A 27,124-nucleotide genomic window follows, 5' to 3' on the forward strand; every position below is an offset into this window, starting at 1 on the left:
CACCATGAGTCCCCGCTCCTGCCTGCGTTCGCTGCGCCTCCTGGTCTTCGCCGTCTTCTCGGCCGCCGCGAGCAACTGGCTGTAAGTCGGGCAGGGACCCGGCGGGGCCGGGCGGGGGCCGGGCGGGGCGGGGCGGCGGCCGCGGGGGCGCCCGGCAGGTGTCTCGGTCGCGGGACGCGAGGCTCGCCCGCGCTCCCCGCTGCCCGGGCCTCCCTCTGGGCGCCCCTTCTGCCCCGTCAGGCTCGCAGCCCGGAGGCGACAGGGGTGGCGGCGGCGTCCGCACCCACAGGCGGCCTGGGGCGCCGGAGAGCGCGAGGGGCGCGAGCGCGGGGCGGACCAGGGGCGGGGTGTCGGGCGCGGGGCGCAGCCCGGGCCGGGCTGACAGGTCGCCGAGGCAGCCCCCGTCGGGGACGGACCCGCGTCGCAGCCGCAGGTTCACCCGGCGACGTCCGGGATCGAGCTCCGCGCGCGCTGCGGGCCGGGCGGGAGGCGTGCAGGGACCTGTCCCTGCGGGGGGCGGGAGCCAGGGCGCGCAGGAGAGAAGGGACCGGGACGCGGGGCCTCCGGGAGCCGTGGCTGGCGCTGGCGGGCCCGGGTTCTCCCTGGGGCGGGAGGAAACTCCGTGGGGCCCTTAAAGAGGACAACAGCCCCCCGCCTCTTGGTTTCTCGCCTAAGGAGGGAGGGGTGGTGGCTGCTGGTAACCTGTCTGCCTGTTTCTCTCTGAGGAGGGCCTGAAGGGACAGAAGGTTGACTGGGAGGTGTGGGGGTCTCTGAAGGGATGAGCTTGGGTGAGAGCCCACGGGGAAGCCAGAGGACCCAGGGCTCCTTCGCCATCCCCCCTCGGCGACTACTGCCCAGGCTCCAGGCTTGCCCCCGGCCCGGGCGCTGCCCCATCCTCTGTGGGCAGCCAGTGGGGAGCCAAGCTCCAATATTGATCTGAAAAGCATGAGGTGGGAAGGGGGTTAGCCAACAGTGTAGCTGGGGTTTCCATGGAGACAGCGGGAGAGGAAAAATTCTCTCTGCATCAAGACCAAAGAACAAATATCTCCCATGAAATCGCCCCGAGTGTCCAATGGCTGTTGCTATGAGGTCATTACGGCCGGTCGGAGCCCCGCGGGCTGGAAGGATAGTGTTCGCTGGGGTCCGAGCCGCCCAGGGCTTGGGGGACGGAGGTGATGTGGAATTCTCCCAGCTGTTGGGAGCGAGGACTCTGAGGCCGCCTGAAGTGGCTGCAGAGCTTTTGTTTTTCTTGGAGCCTTAATTTGATTAACACTTCAGGGGCAGTGGCACAGTGTACAGAAACCAGGGCATCACCACGTCCTCCCACTGCCCCCACCCTGCGGACCAGCCCCCTGAGTGGGTATGAATCACAGAGCTGAGGAGGGGAGCCTATTTGGACTTGGGGGAGTCTGGGGTCCCTGGAGCTGACTCTTGAAAGCATCGGTTCAGAGCTGGGTCTCCACAGTGAGCGGGACCATCAGGAAGAGTGAGGACTGGGTCTGACAGCCCAGCGAAGGGCCCCGAAGGGGCAGAGGGAAATGGCAATTCCAGGGTCTGACCCAGGCCTTCGGGGCAGAGAGTGGCACCCACAGTGCAAAGTCCTTCAAGAGCATCTGGTGTTTGGGCTCAATACAGATAAGGAAACTGAGGCCCAGGAGGGGAAGGAAGCTACTTGCCCAAACTCAGAGCTAAGAACTGAGCCCAGGTGCTTTGACTCCCAGGCAGTGACATACCCCCTTCTCTGGAGCTGTCCCAAAGTTGAGCCAGTGTGGCCCAGGTGGTGTCACATTCAAGCCCAAAATCCCAGCCCCAGCCATGGGGAATTCCAACAGCTCGGTTCTCATACTCGCGCCATGGAGGGGGGGTGAGGAGGGCGGCCTAGAGGGAGAAGCAAGGTTGGCAAACCTGTTCTCTGCGAAGGACAGCGATGGTTCAGGTTGCCACGGAGCAGTCTCTGGATGACCCCGCTCACTCCTGCTCCACCTTGGGCTTTGGGCTTCCAGCCAAGGGTTTCTGCTCAGCCCAAGGCAGAAGAAACAGGGACTCCCCAGGACCCTAACCCAACCAGAGAGGCTGTGATAGAGAAGAGATCTCTGGGCACATCCAAGACTGGGTCATTTGCCATGAATTATCACCCTCCATCCCCAGGCCAGGGACTGAGTCAGCTCTGGAGGAAACCCATGTCACAGCCTGGGCTTCAAGGAGCTTGGGGTCTAGAAAGAAAGACAAGATGAAGGCAAAACCACGAATGGGTGGGCAGTGTATGTGTTGTTGCTGGCAGAGGAAGGGGTTAAATGTGAGCTGGAGCAGTCACAGTATGGGGGACTTGGCCTGGAGGTTAGAATCGTGACAGTAAGAATAATAATTACAGTAGCTTCCACGGTACTCTCCAAACCCTGACATCTGAGTCCCATTCCCCAGATGAGAAGATCGGGGATCACAGAGGTAATTGCCCAGAGTCACCTAGCTAGTAAATGGCAGAAGGATCTGATCCAAAAGCTGCTTCTAGAAGGAAAAGCTTCAGGCATGGTGGCTGGCACTGTGTCTTTTCGAGTGTGAGCCACGCTGGAGGTCTGGCCCCAAGAGGGTGGCTGGCAGCACTCTCAGAGGGGCAAGGCCTGGCTGTCCTCTCCCCTTCTAGTACCTGAAGTCCAGGGGCGGCTGGCTGGCCTGGTGCAAGAGCCAGTGTTGTCTGTTGTCTCAGAAGGGCGGGTGGCCTGGCAGGGAGGCCAGGTGTCCCGCTGTGTGCAGCTGTTGGACAGGAGGAAGCCTGGAGCTGGGAGGGCTCCGCGGCCTGAGGCCTGGGCAAGCCCAGAGAAGCTGGAAGCTGTTGATTAGACTTGTGTCTGGCACCCGGAGAGAGTTGACAGCTTGTGGCAGCTCCCACCACTGAAGGAGGGAGGGAAGGAGGGAGGGAGAGAGGGAGGGAGGGAGGGAGGGAGGGATGGATGGATGGATGGATGGATGGATGGATGGATGGATGGATAAAAACAGTCCATCGGTGGATGGCCTAGACTCTGCCACAGACTTGGGCTCAGAAATGTCTCTAAATGTTCCCCCAGGCAATGGGGCTGTGCTGGGAGCTGGGAGACTGGGGTTCCATTCCCAGCACTGTCCCACATGTTGGGTGGCCTTGGGTGGGCCTATTCCATCCTTGGGGCTGTAGTCCTCAGCAGAGGAATGAACCCCAAATGGAAGTACTGTGAAGAGTTAGAGAATAGATGAGCTAAGGTTTCATTATTGTGGATTTCCCGAAGGAAGGCAGTGGTGCACTGAGCTGAGGTCCCAGCAGAGACCAGCTGGCAAGGGCAGGGAAGTCCATGCTGCACTCAAAGACAGTCCGAAAGAGTGGCTAAGAACTGGGTCTCCAAGATGACAGAGAGCCCACAGTTCCATCCAAGTTCTGCCACTGACCCGCTAAGTGACCTTGGACAGGTTACTCAAATTTTCTGAGCCTTAGGTTCCTCATCTGCAAGATGGCACCCACCCTTGGGGGCCTGTGAGGCAGGAGGGAGGCCACACATGTAGCATCTGAGCACAGTGCCAGGCACACCAAAGGAGATGGCACGGCTGCTGCTGGAAGCTGAGGCTGCCATCAGTGAGATGGGACAGTGTCCCTGTTTACAGGGGTGGTGGAGAGAACAGGCCTCCAGGTTTCTCCCAAGCCCCATTTCCCCCAGACTTTTCTGTCCAGGTCCTGTGGTCTTACACAGGCCAGATAGGTGGGGGTTTAAGCTGCCACCTGCCTGTTCTTCAAGCAGGACCCCTGCAAGAGCCTCACAGAGTGAGGGAGGCCCAGCCTGGCCCCCAGGCAATCCTGCTGGCCTGAGGAGTTGTTGCTGGGACAGCCCTTTGGTGCCACTGGGGGAGACACCATATCCCTCACCAGATCTGGCTTCCCACAGGTGCACCTCTCCCAGCCGAGCTCCCATGCATCTGCTCGCCCAGCCTGCTATGTGACTCCCTTGGCCATGGGCAGAATGAGGCCTGGCACTCTGGGGACAATTCGCTGGGCCAGGTGTGCATGCAAAGCCAGCCCAGGTGTCAGTGCCAGCCCCACAGGTAAAGGTGTGGCCTGTCTTCCCCAGGAAGTGTCCCCTAGTCCCTGTCTGAAAAGAATACCTCTCTCCCTTCTAAATAGTAAAAACCCATCCCCTTGGAGATCCTCTAATGGCTCTGGGCATTGACTCACAATCACTAACACACACACAGCCCTTTACAGTTGACACCAGGATTTCTCAGAGCGCCCATTAGTATTTGGGGCCTGTCCTGTGCATTGTGGGATATTTAGCAGCATCCCTGCCCTCTACCCATTAGATGCCAATAAAAAAATGTCTCCAGACATTGCCAGACATCCCCAGTGGGGCAAAATCAGCCTGGTTGAGAAGCAGCAGTTTGCAAAGCCCTTTCGCACCCATCATTCTGTTGGAACCACATAACCTCTTCCCCTCCCTTGTTCAGAGGAAGGAGACTGTATTCTTTCCAGTCCCACTTCAGTGGCCCAGAGGTGCAATGACTTCCCCAAGGATATTCTGAAAATCAGAAGCAGGACTTGAACCTGACTCTCTCTCTCATGTCCAGGTCTCCTGGGTTTTAGTCCCAGGAGAACTATTCTGCATTATATACACCTGTCGCCCAGCAGCATGGCTGCCGCTTCTGCGTGGTTATCAACGGAAGGGGCCGAGGCTGTGGCATGAACACCTCTCGCACCCTTGGAGTGCCTGACACGCGTCTGACACGCAGTCGGTACTCAGTCAGTATTTGATGGATAAAGGAAGGAAGGGCTTGTTCCCTCCAGAGGGCTTTAAGTTGTGGTCAAATGGTGCCCTCTCTTCAGAGACCTCGAGTAGGAGGGAGGTTCCACTCTACGTCCCTGAGTCTCGGGTGATGCTAAGATGCGCCAAAGTGGGTGTCAGGGAGTGTGGCTGTCACCCAGCAGATCTGGCCTCAGCTCCCCACCGAGGGCACACCCCTCAGGGCCCGGTTAAGTGCTGTCTCTCCCTCACCCTTCACTGCAGGGCCCCAGGACCAGGCTCTGCCCGAGGGGTTTGCTCAGGCGGCAGTCACGACCCAGCTGTCTGCTGTGGCTTGACTTTCTTCCCTCACCCCGGGATTAGCAATTGAGCAACTCAGCAAGCATCTGACAAGACAGTGCTCCCCAAACCTGTTGAAACTCGCCCAACTCAGGCCCTGTGGGTGCGTTTGGAAAGCTGAGCATTTGCACCAAGCCTCTTCTCCTTGTTCCCCCCTCTGGGAAGAAAGGCTTGGCCTGAGCCAACCTGGCACAGAGTTGGCCAGGGAACCACTAATGGGGGCGACAGCTGCACATCATTGGCCCCTCTGGTCACCCCCCCTCCAAACAAGCTTGCAAGAGCCTCCACGGGTTAGCTCGGCAAACTCAGCTGGAAGGCCGAGCTGCGACCCCACGGTTGCTGTCCAGATTTCCACAGGAGTTGCCAGGTTTTATCTCTGAGCCCTGAACTGCTTCTTCTGTGATTCAGCCAAACCCAGGAGATGGCTCGCTCCCTGCCGTGACCCCACCAGCTCCCCTTCCCCATCCAAACCCCTCTCCACCTCCCACGTCTCCTGGCAAACTTGAAACCAGTCTCTAAGAGTTCCCTGGCCAAGTCAGAACCCCCGCAGTGGAGGGGACCTGGTCTGAGGAGAGAGGGGGAGGGAGGTGGGTGGAAAGAGGGAGTGATGTGTCCCGGGAGGGAGAGAACCTCCTGACAGCTCACAGCTCAGGAGGGAGCTTTGGAGAGGCCCATTAGAAGCAGCAGGAAATTGCTGATGAGACTAGAGGGGCCTCTTTACTGCTGTGACTAAATGGTCCTTTCAGACCCTCTTTCTCACTCTGCTCACACACAAGCCCTATCACACAGGACCAGGTCCCAGGAGCTCTTCCCTGAGAGCTGGGCACCACCGGGTATTCCTCCTGAGTCAGGGATGCCCAGCTATGCTGGCACCCAGGCAGAGGGCAGAATCCCAGCCATCAGAGTGAGAGGGGCTCAGAGATGATCAGCTCACCCCTCCCAGGACAGAGCCTCCAAGCAGGGGAGGGCCTGCTGGGCCCCATTCAGTCATGGCAAACACTTATTTGTCAAGAGCTGCTCCATCAGGCTCTGTGCTAGGCACTTGGAGACACATAGCACATTAGTGGCAGAGCTGGAACTCCATCCCAAGTCTCCTGACTTCCCAGGACTTTCTCTGCAGCAAATGAAAGCAGATCTGCAGCCCCACACCCCTGGCCATACTCTCTGCTGGAGGCAGTGAACTACTGGAGCAAGGAAGGAACCGAGGTTTTCCCATCTGCCCTGTTGGGGCGAGGCCTTTAGAAGGGACCCACCAAGGCCAGAGAACTCACTAGAAACCTGGGCCACCAGAGCAAGAGTCACTCCAGGAAGCAGGGCTGGACAGCTCAGCTAGGGTCTCCCCCATTCTCCTCGCTCCCCACCCTCAGGGCTCCTTCAGTGGAACTAGGGAGCGCAGTTCAGCTTTCAGTGGCCCAGTGCTACAAGGGCAAGAAAGGCCCTCGGGACAAGGGGCGGGTAGGTCTTTGCAGGGGAGAAGCTCTCTGCTGGCAAGTTAGGGGGCATGGCAAGGTCAGAAAGTGCCCTAAGTTTGACAGCCACTCACCCCCACAAACGCACCTGCCCCCGGGAGAGAAGGAAGGTTCTTGCCCTCTGGCACAGTGCAGGGCCATCCAGGCTCCGGCCTGAGTGGCCACTTCCTAGCCCTGAGTCAGCCACCAGCTCCCCTGGGAACAAATACTGTGAGATGGGAAATGGGGGGAGTCAGCTCCCAAACAGGAAGTGGGGGCCCTCAGGAATGAAATGTGGGGAGCTGGGACACCAGGGCAATGGAAGTAATGGAAACTGGGAAGCCAAGAGACAGAAAATAGGGGTGCTGAATCTTCTGAGGCCCGGGAGTAAAGAGAGCTAGGGATCCCAGGAGACAGGAAGAGGGGACTAGTGCCCTAAGGTGCAGGAGTGGGGACTTGGGCTCCTGAGGAGGCCACGTCTCCCCTCCCCCCAACTGAGAAAATGCACTTGGAGCAAAGAGAACTGGGCCTGGGCACTGAGAACTCCAGAGTTATGCTAAAACTGGGCAGCACCCACTGCCCCATGACCACTAGGAGTATCGCCAAGGCTGGCCCCTCCTCACTGGCTGCCCCTCCAGGGGTTTCAGGCCAGTGGCACCAACTTCTTTCGTGGCCCTGAAAGCTGCGGAGACCACAGGCCCAGACACTGTCCAGGCAGCCATGTAACCACAGAGGCATCTTCCTGCCCAGTGCCCCTCACTCCTACAAGCAGCCAGGCACCTTCACTGTAGCGCAGGAAAGACATGGGGCTCCAGAAAGACTCAGCAGTGGGAGAATGAAGCCACGTCCTCCGGTCCTGTCCATTGATGCCAAGCCTTCATGCTTTCTGTACCCTGGGCCATCTTTGGAGCCTGATCAGCCGGCCCAGGCTTAGGAGCCAGAATGACCTCTTTTCAAACCCGGACCACCCCTGACTGGCTGCATGGCCTTGAACACATGTCTCTGAGCCTCAGATTTCTCATCCGTAAAGCGGAGGGGATAATACCCTCCTGGCCAGCACTGAATGGGTGCAGTAAGGATACATTAAAGCGTGTGACTGTTTGAAGAGCACAAGTGACAGGGGAAGTAAGGTGCCTCTCTTCCAGTCATCTAGTCCCACAAATGGTTTCCAAGTGCCCCGAGCACACCTGAGCTTGTCCTGGACACCTGCTGACCTGCCCTCCTCACCCCAGTGTCCCCAGCTCCTGATCTCCTAACAGCACCCCACCCCACCCCCGTCTCTCATACTCCCGGTCCCTGAAGGATACAGATGATGGGCCAGAAGCACCAGGAAAACATGTTCCCTAACTCTACATACTCCATCTGGAGATTCTGTCAAGTCTGCGGTTGGGATCGAGGCTGAAGTGACCCACTATTCCTGATGAGAGTGTGTCTTCCCCTAAACGTGCTCAGCTGAAAAAAGTGCTGGGAACCCAGGCCTAAGAAGCTGACAGAGCTGAGCAAAGAAGACAAGCGAGCAGAGCTGGTCTGAGGTCCAGCAGGGGGTCCAGCTCAAGGGGCTCTGAAGAGGCTTTGAGATGGCGGTGATGATGACTGCGATGATGGTAGACATCCTAATAATGATGCTAATATAATAAAGTTGCCAACAGGGGGAGAGTGCCTACTATGTGAGCAGTTAATTCACTTAAGCCTCCTGCGATAAGAACTATTCTCCCCATTCTGTGGATGAAGACACTGAGGTTCAGCCACGCTCATTAACTTGCCTCAAGTATCATGGAGATGAGATTCTAACCCAGTCTGTCCATCTCCCTGGCACAATGTGCCACACTGCCTACCTAAAACTCTTACTCCCTAAGAGAGTCGGGGACAGGAGCACCATGGGGGAGAGGACAGCAGGATGCTAAGACCAAGAAGGGTACAGAAACATTCAAAGCTCTGAGCAATTGGGGGTGTGGTAGGGATCTTGGGGAACAAGGCAGTCCCCTTCCCCCATGAGAACACAGTTCTGGATGGCCCCTGTGTCTCCCTCGCTGTCACCTAGCCCAGCATCTCCCAAGGTGGCTCACTGTTCAGCAGGCACTCGGTTTCCTTGGGACTCCTCCTCCCTCCACTTGGCCTTCCTCCTCCCTGGTGTCGCAGGCAGGACCGCTCCTGAGGAGGCTCTAAATGTGGCCCAAGCAGGCAGGGAGGCCAGAGGGAGGGGGCAGAGAGGCCTGGGCCAGCATCCCAGCCCCCACCTGGACACCCACAGGGCCAGGACCCACGACACTGATCTGCTTGGCCTCCAGAACGCTCCAGCTATTTCCCGTCTCCTGTCCTCTGGACGCGCAGAGGAAGAGCAGGGGAGGAGTCCGAGAGGTGCGGGTTTTCCTCTAGGAATTTGTATATTTTTTTTAAAAAGCAGGCAAACCTGGAAAAGCTTGGGACAAGCCCAGCTAATTTTAGTTTCTAATGAAAACAGCAGGTGGCCGAGAGGATCTGATCTCCCTGGCAGGGCCAGGGCCCTCCAGCCTTGCAGGCTACAGGCACGGGCCGGGCGCGGGGAGGGCCTCCTGGGAGGAGCCTGAAGGACCTGCAGCCCCTGTTGGAGAAGATGGGGCACGAGCTAGCTGGCAGCAGCAGCCGGGGCGGCCCGGGCTGGTGGGGTAACCTGATCGATGGCACGGCTGTGGCTAGAGTCCTGGGTGGCCGGGGCAGCAGGTGGCAAATTGCTAAGCATGTACTCAGCAGTGGCAGGAAGAAGCCTAAACTGGGGCAATGCAACTAGGGCCGGAGAAGCAGCAGGGATGGTCAAGGCCCTCCACAGGCCGGCCCAGCCCAGCGGCAGCCGACACCGATCGTGCCCAGGCTCTCTGTCTCCCCCAGAAATGGCTTATGCAGTCAACATTGGAGCCCAGCCCAGCTCCAGGGTCAGCAAGTGGCATGCGTGTCTCTGGGGGAAAGGTTGAGCCACCTGAGGGTGCAGAGAAGGGGCTCCTGAGGTCCCCAGGACTAGGTGGGCCTAGTCCCTAAGGGTCTCCAAGCCCTCGGTGGACTGAGAAGTAGAAGCTGTCCCCATTGCTGTCCCTCAGCCCCATACACCATTCTCACCAGCCCAGAGACCTCTGCCAGAAGGAGAGCAGAGGGGACCAGTCAGGACGGAGCCCTCTGTTCACACTGCAAGTTTTTATTAGACACTTTTCATGTGCTGCACCCCATGCTAAGCACTGAGGAGACCCCGGGCTGGACATGACATTGAGGGTGGCGTCAGCCCCCGCAGCTGTCAATAGGACAGATCCACAGGCAGGGTACAGGGGAAAGAGAGGCCCCAGGCAGAGCTGCATTTGCATCCCAAGCTTTGCCATTCACTAGCTGTGTGACTTTGGGCAAGTCACTTCACCTGTTCAGGCCTCAGTTTGCTCATCTGTAAAACAAGGCCAGATACCCTAAGGATACCAGAACAAGCAAGAAAGGCAAGGAATAGCCTGCGATGCCCAGGGTCCTATCTCTCTCCACCCCATTTCCAGCTCTGGCACCCAGTCCTGCCCAGGCAAGACCCAAGACTCGGGAGAGCCTGGGTGGGGGTGGGGGTGGGGCTGTGCCTTCTGTGGCATAGAAGGGGACAGCTGCTGGGCCAGATAAAGGCAGGGGCTGGGGGTGGTGGGCACTGGTGCCAGCTGTGGGGGCAGAGATGCTCCTCAGCAGAAGAGGTTTCTCAGCTTCTTCCTGGAAGCTGTCCCAGTGAGTCACGGCCGTGGCAGCCTAGCAGCTCACCCCTAAATCCCTAATACTGTTATTTCAGCCTATCTCTCCTTGTTGAGCTCTGAGCCTAGGGAGAGGGGGTAGGAGGCCCCTCCAGTCCATCTCATTCCTCATTCAGTGGAGCTCCATGTATCAGCCTGGCATGGGTCCAGGAGGCCTTTGAGGCTTGGAACCCCCCCATCTGAGTCTGTATAAGGAGAGCTGCCCACTATGACAGTGGGAATGGCCACTCAGACCCACTGGGTTATTGTACCCACGAGGAGACAAGCTCCGAGAGGGGTGGGGACTTGCCCAAGGTCACACAGTGGGTTGGTGGCTCAGGCAGGCCTCCCTATCCTGCTCACCCTGCCCTTGAGCACCTTCCTTCACCAGATGCCAGGACCCAGCACAGTTCGACCTGGCCCCTTGGCTAGACGCAGAGTGCGTATAGGTTGAAATGGGGATAAGCCAGCTCTGTGCCCCCATGTCACAGAGGACATAGGGGTCCCCACCCTTCTCCAAGAGGCCAACCCTGCGTGTGAGCAGGAAAGGATCCAACTTGAGGCCCAGCTTCTTGTCCCCTCAACTGTGGCCTCCCAAACATCGACCTGGCCCACAGCCAGTAGCTGAGCTCTTGGCGCCCCCTGCAGGCCAAGAGTGCCAGGTAGACTAGCTCCATAGGGGACCCCTTCCCTCATCTGTAAGAGGCAGGGGAGCACCCAGGCAACACTGAGGAGCCAAGTGGTTCCCTCGCCTTCCAGATGTACCTTCCCCTTGCCCCTCAGCCATCTTCCCACCCTGTGCCCCTCTGAGAGACTCAGCCTTCTGCCAGGACACAATCAGTCTCTGTGCATCCACTAGATAGGACCTGGTAGAGAGGACAGGGGAGCCCCAGGAGGCAAGGGGAGGTTGGCCTTCCCCAGCCCGAGACCAACCACTTCCCACTCGGCTGTACTGCCAGGGGAGGGAGAGATCCTTACAATCACAGTGCACCCACAATGTACCCAGCTCAGAGCCAGATGCAGCAGCCACATCAAATCACATTAATTTCTCCCAACAGCCCCCTGGGACAGGAACCATTATCTCCACTTCTAGATAAATAAAGCCAAACTCAGACTGGCCCCCCAGCCAGGAGGCTGAGGCTGCAGTGAGGACCAAAGTGGGTCCCAGTATCAGATCTCCCTCAGGTGGAGAAGGAAACATCCCCAGTGGTTACCCCAGAGCTTCCCCTGAAGTGCTCTGCAGGCCTGTGCCAGCCTGGCTTCCCAGCTGCTCCTGGGAACGTGTTAAAAGCCCAGATGCCCACCTGGAGCAGGGCCCAGGCACCTGCACTTTCAACGAACCCACAAATGTTTCGACGCACAGCCAGGTTTGAAAACCATCACTCTGGTCCAACCCACATGCCTGACAAATAGAATCCAGCTGCTGCTCGCACACCTCCAGGGATGGAGAGCTCAGCGACAGCAGGCAGCCCGCCGACTGCGCCTTGGCTGTCATCCTTAGGTTGAACGAGCCCAGCTCCCTGCAGCTTCTGCCCACTGGTGTCAGTTCTAGTCCTTGAGCCACAATGTCTCTTCTAATGGCTTGGAAATCAGGCAAAACCAGGTTCGAGTCCTGGCTCCACTTCTTACTATCTGTGTGGTTTTGCCTACAAGGCAAATTGCTAACCTGTCTTGTGCCCCAGTTTCCTCCTCTATAAAATGAGAATTTGCTGTCTTGCTGAAAAGGCTAAATGCAATAATGGAAGCAAAGTACTTAGCCCCTCACTAATTTCCATAAAAGTTTGCTATTTTTATTATCAACATCATAAAAAACTTCCTATATTTTAATAGGGTTTTCTGTGTACTTTTCTATTGGGTCACCATTCAATCGTCCACTCCTTCGTTCAGCAAACAGTTGTTGAGTTCCTGCCCTGTTGTTGCCTTGGGCTCACATCAGACCATCTTTTACATACAACATCCCTTTTGCCTCTGACAACAGTTCTTGATTTAGCCAGAACCAGTGGTATCTTCCCCACATTACAGATGAGGAAACTGAGTCCCCAAAACAGTCACCTTCCCCCCTTAAGTCTTTTTTGGACAAAAAATTTGTGGCTTCCCTTACAGGATGCAATAGCATCTTCACCCCCACCCTCCAGAAAGCTCCCCCAATCGGGTTTGCTGGCCAAGCCCCTTGGGGGGAAGAGGTCCTGGTTCACTGTAGAGTTGGGAGCAGGACACTCACTGTCTTGTTCACAGGCTGAGGCTGAGGGTACAGCCAGGGTCTAAGTTTCCTCCTGGGAGGTGGTGGAAAGGCCCCTGTCCCTCTCTGTGCCCGTCTGTAAAATGAGGGGTCTGGACCAGACCACCTCTCCAGGTGTGTTCCTTAAGTCTATGGTTCTCTGTACTCTGCTGCTCCCCCAAGAGCCCAGAAGGCAGCCCCAGGTGGCCCTGGCCTGGGAGGTGAGAAGATGCATCTCTCACTGAGCATGTGGGAGGCAGGGAAAGGAGAGGAGGCCTTCCAGAGCTCTCCTCCCATCATTAGGTTGCCACTTGAGCACCTACTATGTGCCAGGAACACCTGGACCAGGGACAGATTGAGGGGCAGCAGTTACAGCACAAGTCAAGCCTTCTGGTCAAGATCACAAAGTGTCTGTCATTAGATGAGGCAGAGCCTTCGGGGCCCCTCAACCCACCATGGAGGAAGACAGGCAAGGGGAAGGCCCTTGGGGTTTGAAGGAGTTTGAGGCTCAGCTCTGGCACTTGCTGTCTGTGTCCCCTGGGGCACATCACCCTCGTAGCCCTCATTCCAGCATCCATATAATGGGCATAATAATTATCACCTCATAGATCTGGGGTAAGGATGCCCCAGAATGAACTGCCTGTCACCTTGCACAGCACATACTAGGTGTTCAATGAACAGTAGTGCTCTCTCTTGTCCTCCACTGAAATGGAAGCATTAAAGCCTCTTCTCCGCACATGTCCCTGGTCCCAGAGTTTCTTGAATAAATGATCTCATCGAGGTTGTGATCCTCGCCAGAACCCTGAGGTGGAGCCAGCATAGTCACCCCATCTTCAGGCTATAAAAACCCAAGGGGCTGAGGAGAGCATGGCATGCTTGGTTTTTGAAGACTCCCTTGCCTGCCACCGCTTGTGTGCTGACCATCCCGTCCCCCAGCCCTGCGCTGCCTTCACTGTCCCACCCCCAAGTGCTGCAGCACTGATGCTGGTCTCCATCTGGTGGCCCTGGAATGTGGCTGGCAGTGAGGATCTTGGCTTTGCAGCCAGGAGGTGGGCTTAGGTCACTAGGTTCCCTGCCTGGGGGTGGGAAAGAGAGACACCAGAGCAGATAGTGACTCCCAGCTAGAAGGCATTTCAACTGAGGCAGAGGCCTTCTCATGGGAGACAGCACTTCCCCCCTCCAGCCCCAAGAGCTAGACAAGACAGCCTGTCACTGGATCCAGACAGAAGCTGACAGCCAGGACCCACGCTGGGACAAGTCGGCTCCCAGAGACCTGGGCTGGGCACGGCCTGGTCTGGGAGTGGACAGAGGAGGGGCGGGGCTCTGCATGGCATTCCACCCCTGCCACCCTCTCCCCAGGTACCTGGCCAAGCTGTCCTCGGTGGGGAGCATCTCAGAGGAGGAGACATGCGAGAAGCTCAAGGGCCTGATCCAGAGGCAGGTGCAGATGTGCAAGCGGAACCTGGAGGTGATGGACTCGGTGCGCCGTGGCGCGCAGCTCGCCATCGAGGAGTGCCAGTACCAGTTCCGCAACCGGCGCTGGAACTGCTCCACACTCGACTCCCTGCCTGTCTTCGGCAAGGTGGTGACGCAAGGTGAGGGCGGGGCTCGCAGGGGTGCTGGGGGCCAGCAGTGCGGGGGGTGGGTCCTCCACCAGGGGACCCTGGAAGAGACTGCCACTTCCTTGGGTGGGGAATGATATGCTCATTAGTCGCCAGACTGTTCAGTCATTTATCAAGTAAAAACAGCACCCTGCGCCGGCGAGGGCACAGGGTGCAGGTGGAGGGGACGTGAGAGGGGCTGATCCAGGCAGGGGAGCTCCGGCTGGGGGGCCATCAGAGGAGGTTGCTGTTCTTTGTGCTGGGCAGCACTCTACAGTGTGCAGTGCCTTCATCCCTGGAGCTACCATCCGGTGTTACAAAGGGAGAAATCGAGGCTCAGACAGGGGCTCCTCGGAGGGTCAGCAGCAGAAGCAGAATTCAGCGCTGGGCTGCAGACATGGGCTGTTTCACCTTAGCACTTAGCCTCTCCTAGGGCGCCCATCCCAGTCACATGTTCCTTTGACGACACATATTGAGAGCCTCACCAAGCCCAGCCCTGAAACAGCACCAGCTCCTGCCCTCCTCGGCTCTCAGCCAAGTCAACCACCACAGCTCAGTAGGGCTTGCACACTGATAGCAGTAACTAGGGACCAGATGCTGTTCAAAGTATTTTAACTCACCTGGCCCTTTATTACAAAATAGGCCCCCATGTTACAAAAGAAGAAACTGAGGCACATAGAGGTTAAGTAACTTGCTAGAAAGTGGCAGAGCCAGGACTCGAGCCCAGGCAGTCCAGCTCCAGGGTGTTGCTCTTATTCATGATGAGAAAATGCCGTGATGGAGGGGACATGGGAGTGGGAGCAAAGGGTGGACCTCTCCTCTGGCCAGAGCTGGGGCTCAGAGAAAGCATTCCCAAGAAGGTAAGCCCTCAGCTGAGACCAGAAATAGGAGAAGGCATGAAGCCAAAGGACGGTGGGCCAGGGCATAGAGAACGTTCCATGCAGCTAGCTGGAAGGCTCCTTGAGAGGTCAGCAGGTCAAGCCTCTGCCCTCGAGGAAGTGCTCGAAACCAGCTGCCTCTTCTACTTCCTGAGCATGAAACTGACACTCCGGAGCCACCAACAGTCGGTGGGGCCCTAGGACTTGCTCAGGCAGCAGGAAGGCGTTGCCTGGGCCAACCTTTGTCTTGGCACCTGTGGTCCTGGACAGCTAGGGCTGCTGGGCTTGTGGCAAACCATTTGGATGTTGTTGGAAACCAACTGTGATAGAAATTTGGAAGCCATTCTCCTGGGAGCTGGCAGAAGCCAAAAAGGCACGGTCATGCTTGGCATTGCTGAACATTGCTGCTTGGAAAAGAAGCTGAGATCCAGGGAGTGGCCTGGGAGCAGAGGATTTCCCGGGACGATGGTGCCACTACTGAGGGCCAGGGCTGCCTGTTCGATGAGGCCCAGATACTAGGCTCAAATAACAGACGCTGAGCATGGGGAGCTCCTCTTACACAGTAGGTGTTTGGTGTTTTGGGTGGACTAGTGGGTAGGTCAGCAGGTGTCAGGTGCCAGGCCCTTTCAAACCCCCAGGCCTCTGCACATGCTGTGTTGTCTACCCCAAACACCCACTCCCCCCGTTCTCCACCAACTCAGCAGGTCCCTCCTCCAGTCTTCCCAGCTCCTGCAAGCAGGTGGTTGCTTTTCCCTCTTGGCCCTAAAGCTCTTCGTTCATGCTGGGGTTTCCCCCTGATTTTTTTGTAATATTTTGTTTTGAAATAATTTCAAACTTACAGAAAAGTTGCAAAACTAGTACAAGGAATTGCCATATACACTCTACCTAGATTCACCGACTATTCACATTTTAACCCATTTGCCTTTATCAATTTCTCTCTCTCAAAACACACACACACACTTTTATGTTCACACAGCTTTCGTTACTCCTTCCAGACTGAACTGTGATGCCTGTCTCCCACCCACTCCCTAGTCCCTAAGCCTCCAGCTCTTCCAAGGTAAGGGTGATGTCGCATTTACCTGTTTCCCAGCACATGGCAGAGCCTGGCATACAGGAGACAGTCAATGGATGTCTTCCAATGACAGGAAGTGAGTCAGGGCAAGGACTGGAAGGGGCCAAGAAAGGCAGGCATGGGTCAGTGCTGGCCTGAAGCCGGTGAGGGACCCCATTCCTCACCTGTGCTTCTGATGGGAACTCAAGAAGGGACCCAGCCCTGGCTCAGTAAGTTTGGGAAGACACTGAGAATCCTATTGAGCTTGGCTGGAACTTGCTCCAGATTAATTAGAGTGGCTCGGTCAAGCATCCTGTCCCCTCCGGGCTGAAGCAGGGTGCCCTCCCCCCCAGGCCCACCACACCTGCAGTCGTGTCTTCAGGAGTCTATCTTCCCTCCGGCCATCTCCTCATTTTTGTATCTTTCGTTTTCTTCCTGAGTAAAATTCCTCTTGGAGAAGTCTTCGTTTGGCTCCACTGAACAAGGGGAGAAGGGACTGGTCCACCCCGAGGCCAAAGTGCTGCTCACAGAAGGTGCAGGGGTCGATGAGGCAACGGGAGGGAGCCCATGGCAAGCGCTGACCTTGAGCAGTGACTTCACTCCTCCGAGCCCGACATCCTCACCTGTCGGTGAGCCTGGCAGGTGCACTTACCTCATAGGGTTGTCACGAAGGTTCAGTGACATAATGTGTGGCAGCACTTAGTGTAGACCCTGACCCAAGAAGAGCCATCCGTCATCACCAGCTGCTGTCGTTTTTGGCTGCGGTAGCAGCAGCAGCCGGCCTGGGCAGGCCTCCCTCACAGCCCCCAGCTCTGGGAATTGGGGGGCTTGGCCAGTACCGCATTCATGATCTGCCTGGCTGGGGTCATGACCTCAGACACAGGAGAGGCCAAAGCTAACAGATGGCCCCCAGAGCCAGGAACCCCTGTTTGTTGAGGGCCTCCTGTGTGCTGTCCGCAGCAGCTCACACTGCCTCTGCAAGTGTGTAGTAATGTTCCTGTTTCACAGCTGAGGAAGGGGCTCAGCAAGCAGACGGGACCTGCCAACTCTTGGCTGTGACATCTCGAGTGAGGTCCTTCCATCCCTGAGCCTCACCGTCCTGATCCCTGTAAAGTGGGGACAATCCCAGAACCAACCCCTTGGGACCCCCATCAGGATTCAAAGATACAGGGCATCTGAGGGCTGACTGGCACCCACAGTGACCCCCCCCCTTGGGCTCTCTTACTGCCCGAAGCCTCCCAGCCTCCAAGTCTGCACTTCCCCACCCCCAACCCCACCCCCACCCCATGCAGCAGAGGCCCCCTGCTTCTGTCCTACTGAGGCAAGACAGATGGTGAAATAATGGTGACTTGTGAGGACAGTGTGTAAGTTAGGGCCATGCTGTGTGCTCTAGGCTGAAAATCTACCAGAAATTTGGTAAAATTGGTGTCTGGGGAAGCCAGGAATGGCGGCGGGTAGGTGGCAGTTCTTGGCTGAGCAGGCGTTAGCATTAGCAGGTGTTAGCAGGCCAGGTGCGGGATGGCCTCCATGAGCCTCAGCCCGCACCTGATGAGCAGCACCTGCGCATCTCAGGTAACTGATAAATACTTGTTGAGTGAATGAAAAGGGGTTGAGGATGGGCGGGGACACCACAGAGTCCAAAGGTTGGAGGTGGCTGTGAGGATGGGGGGCGGTTCTCAGAGTCACTGGCCTGAGCAGGACCTGGAGGGCAGATAAGACCATGCAGACTCCTCTTCTGCTTCCCTCCACCTGTAGACAACGCCAGGCCTCCCCTGCATCTGCATCTCACTCTGTGACCTTAATCAAGTTCCTGTCCTGAGAAAAGGGGCTCAGTGAGCACTGAGGCCCCTTTAGGCTCTGGCTGCCAGGGGTGGGAGGGGATGTGGTGCACTGGCCGTAGCAAAGACGCAAAACCAGGCCCATCTTCCCATCCGCATGTGTCTAACATCATCCAGGACACCTGACTGTAACCTGGGGCTGGATTTCAGAATTAACGCTTTTCAGTCCTGGGCAGTGACTCACTAAAGCCTGTGTTCTCATCTTTGTCAATATTGGCATCACGTTGGGCTTAATGAAGGAGAGAACATGCCTTCCTTCTGGGCGACCTCTCGGGCGAGAACTTTTGCTGCCATCAGATCATTTATGGGTGGGGGGTGGGGGGTGGGGGGTGGGGAGTGGGGGCTGGTTACCGCCAGAGACATTCTGCCACTGGGAGTTCCTTGCGGGCGAATTCGCCTCTGCACCCCCCAGTGTATAGCATATGGCGTTGCTCACAGCAGGTGATCAATAAACATTTGGTGAGGCAGCAACAGGAATAGTCTCTGCCCTAAGGAAGCTTTTAGCCCAGTGGCAAAGGCATGGTCAACCGACTGGCCTCCAGAGTGCACAAGCCCCCCCAGGGTTTGTTAGCAAATGAATAAAGTGGCATTAATCACCCAACAATGAATCTCACTATAACTACTACTATGTCTTGAGCACCTACTAGGTACCAGGGACTAAACTAAGCACTTTCCCTACTTTACCTCATTAGATTTCCAGAACCACCTGATGAGGTCAGTACTGTTATCAACCCCATTCTATGACAAGAAAGCTAAAGTCACACATCTAGGAAGTGGGAGCACCAGGACTCGATCTCAGGCCTGCCTGGTGAGCGTCCCTGCTCTTTCCCAACCCCACCTGTCTCCAAGCTGCTGTGCGGGGCCCACTCTGTGCCCAGCCTTGTGCTTCCTGCTAGAGAAGTATGCAGGACGGACAGCCTGGCCAGACAAGCACACAAGACACTTAGAAGATAAAATGGTCTGTGACCCCGATCCTGATTGCGAAGGACAGACAGGCCTACGAGAGAAAATCCATGATAGTGGGAGGGAAGTGAAGGAGAAGTGCTGGGTCTGACCTCCCAGGCAGCAGACTTTCTCCATGTTTGAACTGGGGAAATGAGGCTGAGGAAGACTAGTAAGAGTCTCAACATGGCTTTGTCCAGCTCCAAAGCCTTTCCTCTTCCCTGTTCTACATCATCTCTTAAATCCAGAGAGGCTTCCGGGAGGTGATAGGACCAGGACTCGGGACAGGTTGATTTCAAGAAAAGGTGAGCTTTTGCAGATGAGAGAGCAGAGGAAACTGGAAAGACAAGCTGGGGACAGGGATGGGGAGAGAAGGGGATAATGTCTTTCTGAGGCCAGTGCCTGTCCTGCCCGCCTCCCTAGGACTCCCACTGAATCTGCTTTGGAAATATGTGAGGTACGCTGGGCATGGCATTTCCACCAGGACACCAGCCTGGTACCAGGGCATCACCATGTCCATGGCTTCTTTTCCAGCCCAACTCAGCCTCATCTGGTTCTCCAAACACTCCTTCCTGCTAGAATGTCTTTCCTTCTAACTTCTGGGAGAGACATCGCATGTGACGTCTTGGCCACAGGCTGGCGGAGGGACCCCAGACAAGCCACTGAGCCTTGCTTTTTCCTCCATAGAGCAGAGCTGGAGCCAGCTGGTTAAGGTTGTTGTGAGCCTTAGGCAGCCCACACAAAGGCCCCGGCGCCCTCAGAAAGGGGAGCTATTGCTGGATCCACAAGACAACTCTGAATTCCCAGCCCCAGGCTGCTTAGCACCTTGGAAAAGATGGCACTGAGGTGGCACCCAGAGGACACACAGGATGTAGACCCGTGGAGTTGGCAAAGAGGTGCCCTGGGAAGGAGAAAAGGCAGGAAGAAAGGAGCCGGGTATGGGATGGGCAGATGGCTGTATGGAAAAGGCAGAAGGTTGCAGGGCGGCTGCTGGCACCTTAGAATCCTGCTTTACCCTGGGCAGGCTCTGCTGTCCCAGAAGGACAAAGCCAGGACTGTCTTTCTCCCGCGGCTGGAACAGGCACACGCTGCCCAGGGAGCAGTTATCTACCACGTGGCTGGGGAACTACCTTCTGCTGCACTCGCGGGCGCACCGCAATCCTTTCTCTCTCAGCAGTCGCTGCCAGGTGCCCCACTAGGAAGCAAGGCTCCAGGTCTGGCACCCAGGCAGAGGGAAGGAGCCAGGAGGGGCCGCAGCACTAGAGTCAAAGGGCTGGGACCCAGAGGCAGTTAGAAAAAGCTGCAGGGGCCAGTGCCTTCGGTTTAGGGGCATGGTGGCTTGGCCACATTCTCCAGGCCTTCTGGGGCCTCCTGTGCTGAGCACAAAGGCCAGCTGCTCACCACCCCCCAGTAAAGAACCCACAGAAGGACCTGGGTTTGTCCTACAGCATGTGAGATTTAGGGTAGACCTGAGGAAGTCCTTCTTGGCTTCACACATGGGAGGTGGGAAGAGAGTGGCTGATGTATATTCCGGGTGGCTCCGGCTGTGAAGCAGGATTATCAAGGTTGGAAGCTCTGGAGCCTGAGTCCCAATTTCGGTTCCACCACTTCCCAGCTGGGTCTTGTTGGACAACTTGCTTCACCACTCAGTGCCTCAGTTTCCTCAACTGTAAAATGAGGGTTAAAAGTCTCCACTTCAGCCCTGACCAGTTTGGCTCAGTGGTTGGAGTGTCGGCCCAAGGGCTGAAGGGCGGGTTTGATTCCTGGTCAAGGGCACGTGCCTGGGTTGCAGGTTCCATCCATAGCCTCAGTCGGGGTGCGAGCAGGGGGCAACCAGTCAATGTGTCTCTTTCACATCTCACATCTCTCTTTCTCCCCCCTTCCCTGCCTCTCTCCTTTCCACTCTCTCTAAAAATTAATGGAAAAAATATCCTCAGGTAAGGATTAACAAAATAAAAAGTCATGCGGGTGTTAGGAGTATATAAATTCCGTGAAGCACTTAGACGGGGCCCAGCACAGAGAAGGGTCTATAAGCTGTAGCTCTACTTACCATCTTCCTCCCAGGATCTCTTCCTCAGGCACACTCCCAAGCTGAGAAAACCGAGCGTCCTTGTTCCGAGGCTAGGGCAAGGGGGACCCAGAGTCCTGGCTGATGGGTGTTGATTGGGAAATGAGGCAGAGGTCTCCCCGGGCAACCTCACAGGGCGCCCTGCACCCCAGGGCCACGAACACTCAAGGGAGGAGGTGAGGCGAGGGCTTGGGGTGGGCTGGGGCTGCCTGAGAGCCCGGAGAAGCAAGGGAGAAAGGACCACGCTGGGCCAAGAGCTGGGGCCCATGGCCCTATCTCCTGCTTTCCCTTCCCCCTTGGTCTTTGGGGCAAAGAATTGTGCTGGTTCAGGCCTGGAAATACCAGAAATACCAGAAACTAAAGTCGTCTCTCTTTGGGCGGCCACAGCACAAAACCAACCAACATGATCCTGCTATTAACCTCGATTAACTTGGAGAGGATTCCATCTCAGGCTGTCGAGGCCCCCGTGGCCCCAGCCAAGGCCCCTGATGCCAGCCCAAAATGGCCAGGGTAGGGCAGAGGGTGGGCAGTGGAGAGTGGGTGCTGGGCAGTATCCCCAGTTCAAGGGCCGAGCCAAAAGCAAGGCATCCCGAGCCACCAGGGCCTGAGCTGCCCCCACCCCAGCCCCGCTTTTTCTGCTGCCTGTCCTTAGACACGGGCACAGAGGAGGTGATTGTTTCCGTCTGACCACGGCGACTGCTCCCCAGGGCAGCCGAGAGCACAGGCCTGGGTGTCGCAGAGGTAATTGCCAACCACGGGGCCAAAACCTGCCCCCTCCACTCCTGCGGACACAGACGCTCCAGCAAGAGACAGAAGGACAGTCACGGGCACACAGAGGCCCTCACAGGGCCCAGGAGAGGAGCAGAGCCTGTCTGGTCACACTCCCGGCCAGCCATGCACACACGCACCACACTTGTACTACACACACACAGACACACTCCCTCCCACCACCCACACCCCCAGAAAGAGACTCCACAGAAGCTACACCCCCCGAGGCACAGTTCCTAAGAGGATAAAAACACCCATTCAGGCAGGGGGCGAGGGCAGACACCGAAATAGAACCACTGAGAAGTCCTGGGCGGAAGGGAAAGAACAAGCACAGAGGCGGACAGACCTGTGTCTGAGTCCTGGTTCTATCACTTCCTGGCTGGGTGACTGGGACCAAATCACTTCCCCTCCCCAAACCTGTGCTGCGCCATCTGTGAAATGGGCACAGATAAAGCTCCCGGTGGCAGAGGGCATGCCCTCATCAGCAGTGATGGAGGTGAACAGTAGAAGCCACTGTGATTACAATTTACACTTAAAGAGATAAAGAAGCAAAACAATCTCAGCAATGAGCCTGGCCTGAGCAGGAAGGAGGGCTGAGGCAGGATCCTGAGGGGGGACGCCTCAGAGCCCAGGGGGAGGCTAGGAAATAGGGACAAAAAGAACACAGGTTTTAGAGAAAGCCAGGAGGGCTGGCAGTGCAGCCTGCTACTTCACAGCTCTGCAGCCTCGGCAAGTCATTCATTCACCTCTCTGAGCCTATCTTCTCTCTCGCAAACGACGTGAACATCACTAGCCTTCTGGAAGGGGTTTTAAGAACAGTAACCCCACAGAAGCTATAAGCAATGGCGCTGTCTGCCTGCTCAACCATGTACCGTGTGACCAGGGACAAGTTGACTGATCTCTCTGTAAAATGGGATGATGACAGTACTGACCTCATGGGCGCTGTGAGGATGAATGCTTGGCACATGTCACATCGAGCAGTGCCTAGCACGTAAGTGTCCTTGGCATCCGCATGGTGAGAATAATCACCGACAGTGGCACTCCTGGCCTGTGGGAGTTAGATCTCTCATGGGCCTCCATCATTCAGGTCCCATATACCCCTCACCTCTGAAAAGGAGGGTGCAGGGAGGAGCACTGGGACCCAGCCCTGCCCTCCCTCTGCCTCCCACAGGGACTCGGGAGGCGGCCTTCGTGTACGCCATCTCTTCAGCAGGTGTGGCCTTCGCGGTGACGCGGGCGTGCAGCAGTGGGGAGCTGGAAAAGTGCGGCTGTGACCGGACAGTGCACGGGGTCAGCCCCCAGGGTAAGTACCGGGGGTGGGGAGGCATTAGTGGGAGAGCAGGGGAATGGGCCGTCACTCACCCGTGGCCCCTTCTGCCCACCGCGCCCCAGGCTTCCAGTGGTCAGGATGCTCGGACAACATTGCCTATGGCGTGGCCTTCTCACAGTCATTTGTGGATGTGCGGGAGAGAAGCAAGGGGGCCTCATCCAGCCGGGCCCTCATGAACCTCCACAACAATGAGGCTGGCAGGAAGGTAATGTGGCATTTCTTCTGCCCCCATCACCACTGGGGCATGGGGCTCGGGAAAGTGTCTAAAACACTCTCTCACCCACATGCCACTCAGAAAACAGGCTCCCACCAGCACCAGGCACCTCCCGGAGCAGCAGGGTGGGGAACAGACAGGGAGAAGGCATCACAGAGCAATGCGAGTGGCCCCCCTGCACAGCACACACATCCCCCCACATGCCCCACCCATGTTAATGCACATAGGTGTGCATCTCCATCCCTCTGTCACACATACACACCCCAACAGGTAGCACAGCTAGGATTTGAACCCTGTGCCACAGCAAAGGTCACGTGCTTATCTCTGATACCATCTGCCTTCCCGATGCCTACTCATCAAGGTTCCTGTGCAGATTCAATGCAACCGTGTTCTTCCCCATCATGTATGTCACTTGTCACTCACTGTTTCATGACACTGCCCTTTAAAATGTCTCTCCCCTGGCACTATAAGTGCCCCAGGGGCAGGGACAGTATCTTCTTCAACTGTCCCCAACACAGCTTACCAGCCCACCATGCATACAGTAGGTGCTTAATACAGAGGAAGCATGACAGTGCATCTTTCTCAGATCCTGTGGCATTCCACCCCAGCTATGCCCCCGCTGTCTGCCGCCCAGTCACCCCTCCCCAGCCTCTCCTGACATCTCCTGATGGTCTCTCCCCTCTGTGTTCCCTGCAGGCCATCCTGACACACATGCGGGTGGAGTGTAAGTGCCATGGGGTATCAGGCTCCTGCGAGGTCAAGACGTGCTGGCGAGCCGTGCCACCCTTCCGCCAAGTGGGCCATGCACTGAAAGAGAAGTTCGATGGTGCCACCGAGGTGGAGCCACGCCGTGTGGGCTCCTCCAGGGCGCTGGTGCCACGCAACGCACAGTTCAAGCCGCACACAGATGAGGACCTGGTGTACTTGGAGCCCAGCCCAGATTTCTGCGAGCAGGACATGCGCAGCGGTGTGCTGGGCACCAGGGGCCGCACGTGCAACAAGACGTCCAAGGCCATCGACGGCTGTGAGCTGCTGTGCTGTGGCCGCGGCTTCCACACAGCACAGGTGGAGCTGGCCGAGCGCTGCAGCTGCAAATTCCACTGGTGCTGCTTCGTCAAGTGCCGGCAGTGCCAGCGGCTGGTGGAGCTGCACACGTGCCGGTGACTGCCGCCCCGCCCACGCCAGCAACCACCTAGTGGCCCGGGAAGGCCGATAATTTAAAGTCCCCCACCACCTACCCCAAAAGATACTGGTTATATTTTTTTGTTTTGGTTTGGTTTTTGGGTCCTCATGTTATTTATTACTGAAACCAGGCAGGCGACCCCAAGGGCACCAACTGGGGTCTCCCTGAAGCCTGGGCCTTTGTGGCTGCCACTGACCAAAGGGACCTTGCTCATGCTTCCAGCTGTCCACATGTGGCTGCTGCTGACCACTCAGTTGTTATCTGTATCCGTTTTTCTACTTGTAGACTTAAAGTGGGTAACAGGAGTGTTACAGACACGTGCCTACTGACCCTGCCATTTAGGGAAAGAGGTGGCCCTATGGCGGGGGGAAATCGGTGCCATTTTGCTGGAAGTTGCACCCCCACACATACACATGGCCCCCTGGCAGCTTCAGCCTGGTAGCCTTGTCTTTTCAAGCCCCCTGGAAAGGGAATGGGCAGATACCAGGTCAAGCGTAAAGGGTTAATTTCAGCCCTCCATGAGCAGCTAGAGGTTCAATTTCTGTGGGACCTTCCAGGAAGGAAGAGCAGGTGAGATGAGGGCAAGAGAAGGCTACAGTGCCACCCTAGAGCCTATCCTGCCTGGAAAACCCCCTCAGAGAGGGAAAACCCCCACTCCTTGGTCCCTTCCAGGCAGGAGTATAGCCTGCCATCCTGGATCAGAGATCTCAGCAGGGCCTTTGCAGTGGCACCCCCCTGTGAGTCTCCTCACAGTGCTGCTCCTCCGTGGAACTGAGAATGGAAATCTCTCACACACATAGAGAGCAAAGAGCCCTGTAAAAAAGCCCTCTCCCAACCATTATTTCCTTCAACCAAACTTACTGAGCAAATACTACGTCTAGGCCCTGTACTGGGCCACCTCACTGGATGATCAGAAGACAGGGATGCTCATGCCCATTTTACAGCAGAGAGGGCAGTGCCCAGCCGGTACCAGAGCAAACAAGATGCAGAGCGAGAGCCACAAGAGCCATCCAGCCAAGGCTCCTCCTGGGGTACTGCACCCAAAGGCCCAGAAACTGCAGGTCTTCTTGGGTCTGAGCTTTGGGGAAGGGGCTGTGGTTGGAGGAAGAGGGGCCGCAAGGCAGTTGGTGGCATAGACCACAGGCTGAGCTAGAGTCCACATGGTTCCTGAGGGCAGAGCAGGCTCTGAGGGACAAGGTGGACAGATGTAAGGCACTACTGTCCCCGGGTACCACTGGTACTGACGAGTCCCCCCAAGACAGCACCAGCAGCCCGGGCCTGGCCTTGCAATCCAGCCAAACCATCAGAAGTCCAATACAAACTTCTGAGAGCAAGACAAGCACACAGCAAGACCTAGCCTGACCCAACTGCTTCTAGGGTAGGCTCCCAACCACCAAAGGAAGTCGCTGCCAGCCCAGTCTCCAGGCTTCCCCCACATTAGGGATCTAGGCTCCTTGTTTGAGGTCTTGAGCTCTGGGATCCCCATTGGAGGTTCTCAGACCCCAAGCTCTTGGCTCCAGGGTTCAACATCTGAATCAAAGTTCCAGATTCAGAATATAGGCTCTGGACTGTAGAAGCTCTCCAGGCCTTGTGGTTTGTGCCTCCTGATGTTGGCTCCCTCAAGAAGAGGTCAACACTCTTGGCCTCCAGCCAAGCTCTCTGCTCAATGTCCATCCAAGAAGGCCAAAACCAAGCGAGATGCTGGAGCCACATTCGCATGTGGGGATAATCTTGGGGCAGGCAGGCTCTGATGTGGATGAAAGCTGAGCTGACTATGTCCCCACAGCTGCCCAGCTGGGCTCGCTGCTCCTCTGGCGGGCTCTGGTCAGCTGTCTGCTCAGTGCCAGGGAAAATACTATCCCTCACTGGCAGAGGCCAGGCCCAGACAAAAGAAACAGTAGGGACCCCTCCTCCTCCAGAGATAGGGCTGAGCCACTCTCCCCCACCCCTAAGTCCTATCCCCAGAGCCAGAGGAAAAGTAGGTCCAGGCTGAATGCTGGGCACTGCCCCAGGAAGAAGGGAGAGGGTCTGTGCCCATTCACGGGCTTTGCCTTTCCACCTGCGAGGGGGCTCCTTAAAGCTGATCCTCCGGGGGCTCTGAAGGGTGTACTTTGGTGAAGCTGACTAGGTTCTAAGAGCCTCTGCCCAGCCTGACCATCACCATCACCAGCACCCCGAATGCCAAAGGGATCCTCAGCCACAGGAAAATGGAGCTTCCTTGGACACGCCCTCCTCCAAACTGTCCCAAAGAGGAAGAACCAGCACAGGCCTGACATAGCCCACCCACTCTGGAAGCTGGCCAGAGGGTCCAAGTCCTGCCCCAAACCTTCACTAAACTTGCCACAGGCAAAGGTGATGTCCTCCAAGGTCTCGGGCTGGATGAGCCCCGGCTCTGGATGCTGCTGCCCCTCTGCTGCCCCATCCCATCCTCCAATTTTTATACTAGGCTCCTTGCCATTGTGACATCCCCATGAAATAGTCTGATGCACGATAAAATGATTATTTCTTTATCTTGCAATGTGGTAGTGACTTTTTTGCAGAAGAGGGAGAAGAGAGACTTGGGAAAGGATGTGAGAAAAGCAAATAAATAGTAGCAATCTCTAGATATGGGCATCCTGTTTGCCCTCTTTCCTTATAAATAACTGGTTTGATGGCCACGAGTAAGGACCCACTGGTAGGCTGTGTGGAAGTCACTTTTAACACAGAGGCCATATTTGCATTTCACTGAGCCATGATCAAATATTTAAACCCTGGCCTGAGCCAAGGCCTC

At 56.7% G+C, this 27,124-nt stretch overlaps 1 protein-coding gene across 1 annotated transcript; it reads left to right on the plus strand.

Moving 5' to 3' along the window:
• WNT4 (Wnt family member 4) lies at positions 1 to 26,855 on the plus strand. Its single transcript, XM_087820173.1, has 5 exons — positions 1 to 81; positions 13,841 to 14,076; positions 22,799 to 22,930; positions 23,020 to 23,162; positions 23,868 to 26,855. Exons 1-5 carry the CDS (start codon positions 5 to 7, stop codon positions 24,333 to 24,335), a joined length of 1,056 nt encoding a protein of 351 aa, XP_087676299.1. The 5' UTR covers positions 1 to 4; the 3' UTR covers positions 24,336 to 26,855.
• The last annotated feature ends 269 nt before the right edge of the window (positions 26,856 to 27,124 follow it).

Source organism: Miniopterus natalensis, chromosome 9, assembly GCF_054644295.1.
Source record: "Miniopterus natalensis isolate mMinNat1 chromosome 9, mMinNat1.hap1, whole genome shotgun sequence".
NCBI lineage: Eukaryota > Metazoa > Chordata > Mammalia > Chiroptera > Miniopteridae > Miniopterus > Miniopterus natalensis.